At 43.1% G+C, this 8336-nt stretch overlaps 1 protein-coding gene across 4 annotated transcripts in view; it reads left to right on the top strand.

The window, feature by feature from the left end:
* The first annotated feature begins 2004 nt into the window (after nucleotides 1-2004).
* Nucleotides 2005-8336, top strand: part of FAS (Fas cell surface death receptor) — a 66099-nt gene continuing 59767 nt past the window's right edge. For 2 of the 4 annotated variants that reach the window (XM_070363799.1, XM_070363798.1), the window contains exon 1: nucleotides 2009-2292. In XM_070363799.1, the coding sequence (XP_070219900.1) occupies nucleotides 2263-2292 (30 nt within the window). In that variant the 5' untranslated portion in view covers nucleotides 2009-2262. Of the gene's footprint in view, nucleotides 2293-8336 lie in introns of all 4 variants that reach the window. The other 2 variants (XM_070363797.1, XM_005897713.2) reach the window with 2 other exon arrangements.

The raw sequence follows: 8336 nt of genomic DNA, 5'->3' as shown, positions 1-8336 counted from the left end.
TAGAGTAGAAGCAGCAGGCTTTAACTTACATGGTGTGGTTTGAGTAAAATCAGGATGGTTGTCCGAAGTGTCTCCCACATCTGGTAGAGTGCCTGAAACTCTATTATTAAAATTGTATTTCTTTGCCCTTGAAGGCCTGTAAAAATGTGTTGTTAAAATTAACTGTTAAAGATGTCTGAACTGTTTCTTCCAGAACACCAGCATTCCTAAGGTGTTATTCAGTAGGTGTTCTTCAAAGAACTCCATAAAGACAAAGAAGACTAGGAAACAGTATAGATCACAGTTTATCTTAGTCAGAATGCATATTAGCATATTGAGGGCTCAGAGAACTCTTAGATTAGGAGACCTGTTTAAATTAACCCAGAATTTTCTAAAATCATTTGATCATGTAACACATTTCTTCCCACAAAGTACCTATTACTATTTCATTAAACTTAAGGGTTAGGTGTGTGTGTGGAGTGGGGGAGGTTTCAGGGGAGTTAGAAAGAGCAAGAATATCTAAGTTTAATTCCTGAATCTACTATTTACTAACTAATCAAACTGTCAGTGTTGCTTAAATTTTTTTGGCTACAATTCTTTATAAAGTAAATATAATAATTAGACACCTCACTGGGCTAAAATGGCAAATATTAGGTAAGGAAGAACCATTTGTGAAAGTTGTTGACTTATGATTCATTCTCAAGAGATGCTGATTTTGTCAGCTGTCTCGCTCTCCTCCCTCCCTTCCTCTCGCCTTTCTTATGATTTTTTTTTATTTCAATAAACTTCTAATTTCAGAATAGTTTTCGACTTACAGAAAAGTTGCAAAGATAATACAGAGTCTCCATATGCCAGCCCCTTTACACCCCTCTCCCCAACCTCCCACCATTCACTTCTTTTTGTGTCTGTTTTGGGTTGGGAACTGCAGGAGCAGGATCTTCTTCAAAGCACTAACAATCTGCTGGGCAGTGAAGCAGGGGGCAGGTAAATCCACACCTGTAAGACAGGGCCACGAGTGCAGAGCAGAAAACAGGGAGAGTGAAAGCATTTAGAAGCAAAGCATTAGAAGCAAAGCAAAGCTCCTAACCTTGAATTGGGAGACAGGAAGATCTCCCAGACGAAAATGTCTTGAAAATGTCTTCAGAGAGGGATCCAGATGGATGAGGAATGAGCCAGGCAAAGGGAGGGAAAGGAGAGTGTTCCTAATGGGATACAGCCAACAGGGAAGATGGACAACCGACTGCAGATGCAGAGCTTATGGAGGAGGCGGGCCCCAGCTTACCAACTACTTGCAGAATCACGCTCACGAAGGATGTCATTATACAAACCTTCTGTAAAACTGTTGCGAACTGGCTAACCAGACGAATCAACTTTTCCAAAACAGTAATGACTTCGAGCTGTTAACCAAAGCACTAAAGTATACTTTTTTTTTTTAATAAAGAAAATTGGCCAGGAAATGAGTAATCAAGGAGGGGAAGTAATTGAACGCTTTTAATCATATAGCTGGAGGTGTGTGATTTGTCTTAGGAGTTAGCTTTGTACTCCTCGTGAGAATAAAATATAGAGGGTCCTCCCTCTTCGGAATCCTCACAGCACTGGCCACTACAGACACTAGTCCGGGGTTCCTGTGAGCCTTTAACGTCGCCACCACGGCACACGGAGCTGAGCCAAGGCTGGGTCTGCTCTGGGAATCCCAGCAGTCAGCCGAGGCTCCTGCTCCGAGCAAGACGCGTGCGCTCTGCACTTCAGTCCTCCCCAGCCTCCCCAGATGAAACTGCAGAAGAGTTTAGAAAGGACATGGGGCCCGTTCTCAGGATCCTCACCTGAACCCGAGCATGCCAGTCGACTGCGGAAACGCTCCCAAAGGGGAATGCCCGCTTGTGCAACAACGCTGGCGCTTTCCCCGCTCCCCGTTCAATACCCCTTCCCCCACCCCACCCCCAACTCCAGGCGCAGGGTTGCAGAATCAAAGGCGCCCTCCCCTACTCGGGCGTTCCCCAGCTAAGCTTCCTCCTCCAACCCCCACCCCCTGGCTCCGGGGACATTTCTTTTGGTCTTTTCAAATGAGCTACCAACAGGTGTTCAGACACGCTGCTGGAGAAAGAGGAAAGCGTCCCGAGAGTAACTGTGCGTGAGCGCCCGGGGCGGGCCCGGGAGGGGAGCACTCTCCCAGGCCGGCTGGAGCGCGGGGAGGGGCCAGTCGGGGCTCACTACTCACCGGGTGCGTAACTCGCCCTGGTGCCAGTTGTAAGGCTCCTTCACTTCGGAGATTGTTCCACAGCCATGTCCGGGATCTGGGTTCACTTGTCCCTGGTGAGTCGTCTCTGCCCCGGCGAGGGCCTCTCCCAGCTCGGCCACTGGGCTGGCGCGGGACGCGCTCTGGGGGCGGCGGGGGAGATGCGCGCGTGGGCGGCGGACTTGGCCGGCCTTTGCCCCGCTAGCTCCGCATGACTGCTAGGACTTCTCTTGAGGGCGAGGTCTCAGGAAACCAGGCTACTCGTTTTTCTTGGGGCTGGATGCGAAGCTGCGAGCCCTCGAGGCAGGCGGAACATCTCTGGGTGCCCCCTGGGAACGCGGTTTGCGGCGCCGAGTGGGTGGGCGCGGGGGGCTGGCTGGCGCCGAGGATGTTTGGGGGTCGCTGCAGGGAGACCCCCGTCTGAGGCAGGAAAGGGTCTTCTGGATAAGTCCTTGCATGTCTCGCTAAGGCTGTGCTATGAACGTGTGCGCCCCGGGGCGGTGAGAACTTGCTCTCTCGAAATTGATAACACAAGTTTTTCCAACACTTCCCAACTTTGGGAATAAATCAGCCTCGAGGCAGTGGTTACACCACAGGCTTTGGAGCGCACCGTTTCTTTCTTGAAAACGTTATCTTGGGGCTGAACGCGCCTTAAAGAGACTTGTTTACCTTTTTGCCGCTACACAGAAAAAGAAACTGTTTTGTTTCCCTTCCGGGAATCCCTCTCCTTGAGAGTGTGAGTCACTGTCTCAGGTTTGCCCCCCGCCCCTTTTTTTCCCTCTCTATCTCTCTTCCGTTTTTTTTTTTTTTTTAAATCTTTCATTGCTTGCCGGACTCGGAGGCGGGAGGTAACCCTGGCCCCATTGCTCAGGCGGTGGTACCTGCTGCCACCGCGCATGCGCTGAGCAGCCTGTACTTGGCCTAGAAGCCTAAGCCGCATCCACCTCTTTTGGAGAGTCCCTACCTCAGACATCCCGGCTTGGTGATGGCTGATCGAAGACTTTGGCCTCAAGGGGTTCATTTGAGTTCCGAACTCTCTGAAAACCAGTGGATTCTTATTTGCTGGGCCTCATCGACGTGCCAGGCAGTGTGATAGGAATGTTTATGAGTATGATCTCAGTCAGTTCTCACAGCGGCTGCGCAATATCTCCATCTTACAGATGGCAAAATGAGGTTCAGACAGCTTATGTAAGTCGAGTCCATAACAGTAAGAGGCAGGACTGAATTTAAATCCAATTTAGATCCCATTCCAAAGCCTGGGGGGTGGGGGTGGGGGTGTCGACCGCAACTATGTCCAGATGACACCCAGAGTTTTAAGAGAAAAAAAAAGATAAAAAAAGATGTCTGGAACCGTCTTATGGTTGGAAAAAAAATTCTCCCTGGTCCTTTTGGAAGTAATGTACGATATTTGGGCTCCTTTAGAAATTTTCTTTGAGAAAATTTGAGATTCAAAGTTGGGAAACCATTTATACAACCTCAAATCACATTCTTCCTTATCATGAATCACTGCCTTATTGCAGTCTTGGTTGCTTTGACAATCTCTTCGTTCTAGGAACAACAATTCCAACTAGTATAGCAAAATTATCAAAGCCCAGAGCTACACTTTACTTTTGCTATAGTGTCTCTACCAGGGGTGCCTGTTTAAAACACCAAGGAAACTGCTTTTCTGAAAGAATGCACACGTATTCATACACACATATGTGCAAATACAGATTTATTTACATTTATTTGTATATGCAGATTATAATAGCTATGATATATATTAAACATTTATTATTGTTGTATGATATAGAACCTCCGAAGTGAATGTTTATTGAATAAAATGTGTTAATACAGATGTGTAGAAAGAAAAAAATCTGATATAACTATCACCTAGATAGTGCTGTTTACATTTTGTAGTATATCTTCTATTTCCCTTTTCTAATATGGCTCTTCAGTTTAGTTACCCAGAATCCTGCCCTGCCCCCATCACGGGCCCAGCATCACACCTCTGTTCTTAGAGAAGTTTCCACACCATTATGTCACCTTGTGTGTCTCCAGAAAATGCTTGCTTTTATGACCTCGCATTTAGTGGGGCTTAATTACTAGTCGCAAATAAATTAAACCAGTTAAACTGGGACGTGAGTGCTAACTACGTGGAACACAGAAGCACATTTGGTTCAGTCATGTCAGTGGACTGGAAGTGGATGGGAGGGAGCGACCATGCTGTCTTTTTTCCTCTTTCTTTCTCTGGTCCGTTCATCTCGAGTGTGGTCTATCATCAGCAAATATCCCATCCTTTACCTCTTTCCTTCTTTCTTCCCTGTTGAAGTTAGTTTTCTCTCTCTTGGATTCTGGGTGTTGTTTGGATACAGAAGAAAAGGCATAGTTACTTTAGAAATTTGTGTGAGAAATAGCTGTGAGTACTGATGCTGCTACTTGTAATACCACATAGTTCTGATAGCTTTTGTTTTGTACTCTTTAGGTCTATGGTTAGGCAATTACTAGATAGCCATTTTCCTGTCCTTTATTTCTTGGAGTTTTCAAAATTATGGGCAAGGGAAAGGAGAGGGCAGCTGAAAAAGTGTATTTAAAATAACCATACAGGAGAGCTTTGAGGAGAAAGTAAAGGACAGTCATTTAATTTGTAATTTAATAATTTTTCCATAAACAAGGCTAAGAAGCAAGAAATAGGTTGTGGTGTGTTTCTATTTATTGTTGTTTTTCGCAGGTTTTCCTTATCTCATGGCGGACTTGAAAATTCTTTTGAATTAAATAATATTATGAAATGTAATTTAAAACATTAACAACCAGCATGTAAAAACACACATTGATAAAAGATGGCAAGATTGGGAGGCAAAAATGTAATTGATATGTGAAGATCCTCAGGGCCTTCACCGCTAGCTTCAATTAGCTGAATGAAAACTCTTCTATTGTCTATCTCCATAATACAATTACCACCCTTAGTGGCAAAACTGGAGTTTAATTTAGCAAAGCAGTTTTTATTCTTGCACTGAGTTTATAGAAGGAGAAAAGTGAGATAGAGGCAAAGAGGACTCAAGATTTTGATGTTGTCTCTAAGTAAGTTTCTTTGGAATACTAAACAAGTAATTTACCTCTAAATAGTTCCTAAGAGTGGAAGTGTCAGCATTTCAAAGGAACCTCTCTGAAGGCTACTAGCACTACACCACAGCTGCTAAGGAGTAATCACTTTCTAAGAGATGATCAAAAACCTGAATAAGGAAATCCCCCACTTGAAAACCCCTAATGAGTTAAGTACATTTTGGTAAATTATCTTGGGTTCCAAAAGTCCCTTAAATGAGCACATGTTTTGTAATAGGTACTAAAGATTTATTGACTTACGATGAAAAGTAATAACATAAAGGTAATAACATGTATAGCTTGCTACCAAAAAATTATTTGCAGAATCATTGTAAGTACCTTAATGGACAGTAGTGTATTCTTTTTGCTATGTGTGTGTATCTATTTACAAAAGTGGGAAAACAGCATTTAACTACTTAATAAGTCCTTTCATTTCCCAGAAGACCTTTGCTTTTAAATGAAATACATAAAATGAGTAAATAAATAAACAAAAGTGAAATAAAGTAGTGTATCTTTTGCTTTGTATGTAATTGGATCCCTAACACCAATTGAGTATCTTCCATTCAGTCTTAAATAGGAACAAATAATTCAAATGTACTTGCCTACTTTTATTTTCTTTGATGTGAGAGTATGAGTAGTAAGACTCGAATTAGAAAGTTGATCATTATAAGACTGTTAACTTCACCTTCCTCAGAAGGAAATGGGCTGGTTCTCCTCTTTGATCACAGTTCCCTTCTTGATTTGGAATGAGCTTTTGCGCAACTGAGCCATCCCCATCTGTGGGCCAGTTAGAAACAGCAGCTATTGCTCTACTGGACACCTGGCTAGAGACCCACTAAGTGAGGGGTGATAGTAACTTTTGTATGAAATTATGCATTTTGATTAAGGCTAGTCTTATAAATTAGCAGTCTGACTACAAACTCATTCAGCAGATGTACTCTGCCCAGCAAAGCAAGCAAACCTACTATATGTAGGTATTGTTAAGCTGTGAACTGGGATAAACTTGGGAAATTAGAATAAACTTTTTTTTGAAGTCATTAATGTCAGGCTGTCTTATAGTCGAGTGATGCTGCATTGTAGATTTAGTCACTTCTGTGTTCTGGGACACCATAAAAATATAACCTGTGAGAAACGTCAATACTTTTGATTTCTGACATCAAAGATCTTGGAAAAAAGAGAGAGAGATAGAGAGAGAGAAAATGAACTCAGAACATGTGGTATAATGTTCCCACCCCTCGCTGAGGTTTGAGCTTTGGTTTTTAGCCATCTTCACAAAAGGATCCTTGTACCTAATGGACTGTTTTTTCATATGAATGTCTGTCTTAGGCGTGATTTCAAAAATTGGGCTTACATTGCCCCAGACTATGTTCTTGTTTTTTAATATTTATTTATTTGGCTGCACTGGGTCTTAGCTGCAGCATGCAAGATCTTTATTTGGAGCATGTGGGATCTAGTTCCCTGACCAAGGATCGAACTGAGGATCCAACCCAGGCCCCTTGCATTGGGAGCATGTAGTCTTAGCCACTGGACCACAAGGAAATCCCCGCCCCAGACTGTGTTATGTCTCTGCTGCACTGCCTTGACACATGCAGAATGTATATAGGCAGGTATGTATTTTTAATATTAGTTGCCCCATTTAAACGTTGGAGGATTTTGGTTTCTCTTGAAAAATGAAAGGTCTGGACCCACATGCCACCTGGTCCCCACCCTCCTGGATTAGAAGGCTGCCCCTTGGGTCCAAGCGCACCTCTCCATTTTCACAGCCCTGCCTGAACTTTGTTGTCTGTTCCACCTGGATGCTTTACTCTTGTGACCCTTCTGGGCATTTGAGAATTCTTGGGCTCTAGTTTAGGACTTGGTAATCTTCCCATTTCCTCCACCAAAGATGACTTCTCTTCCGTTCAGGCTTAGTTTTAGAAGGGTCGTTATTTCTCCATGAAAAGTCAAATTCTAATTGGCAAGTGCAGAGCACAGAGGCTGTTGGTCTGTAATACTCTTCTCACATGTAAATGTACTCATCTGCTAACCTCAGATTTCGCTTCCTCCAGCCCTAAAGACCTTCCCAGGTCTTCAGCTGCGAGCAGCAGCAAAATAACCAGGGTTATTAGATATTAAAAAACAAGGTTGAGCATAATCATGAGGAGGCCCCATTCTCAGAGATCCTGATTCTGTAGGTCTGTGCTGGGACCGAAGCATTTCATATTTTTAATGTATCACTGTGTATGTGTGTGCTCAGTTTTGTCCAACTCTTTGTGACCCCATGGACTGTAGCCTACCAGGCTCCTCTGTCCTTGGGATTTCCCAGGCAAGAATACTGGAGTGGGTCTCCATATCCTTCTACAGGGGATCCTCCTGACCCACGGATCGAACCTGCATCTCTGTGTCTCCTGCATTTCAGGCGGATTCTTTACCTGCTGAGCCATTGGGAAAACCATCACTACATGATTCTAATGTTTTTCAGGGTTTTGAGGACAGTTTTTCTAACTCTAGCACAAAACCCCAAATCTAATCCCAAATGGAATTCTCTAGGTTTCATTTTATTTTATTTACGACTTGATTCAGTCAGGAGTCTAACCAATCACTTACTCTACTGACCTTGCTATTTTTCTCCTGGTCTTCCCAGAAACCAGCCTTAAGAAAGAATGAAGACCTTACTGGAATAAGATTACCTTGTGTGTTTTTATTTACACACAAAAAATAAGAGCGAAAGAAATCTTCACTTATCTCTTTAATACTGAAATGTTTCTATGTTTAGAAAATTTAGAATACTTGTTTTTATTTCAGTTTTTCAATAATGTACCTACTACAAAATACCATCACTATTAATATTATCTCACTTTCTATACAAATAGAGATGCATTGAACAGTCAGAAATGGTGGACTATTAATGGTTTGTTAGAAGTTCTTTTTCCTAAAGTGTTGATCAGTAACTAAAAGTCTGAAAAGGGAATGACCAGTACTCATGTGTTGCTACAGTTGTGCCCTGGACAGGAGGGGCCAGTGAGATTTCAACTTCCTAGTGGAGGTCTGTAAGACTGGG

The sequence above is a fragment of the Bos mutus genome, chromosome 26, assembly GCF_027580195.1.
Source record: "Bos mutus isolate GX-2022 chromosome 26, NWIPB_WYAK_1.1, whole genome shotgun sequence".
NCBI classification, from domain to species: Eukaryota; Metazoa; Chordata; class Mammalia; order Artiodactyla; family Bovidae; genus Bos; species Bos mutus.
This window is presented reverse-complemented; position numbering and strand designations above follow the sequence as displayed.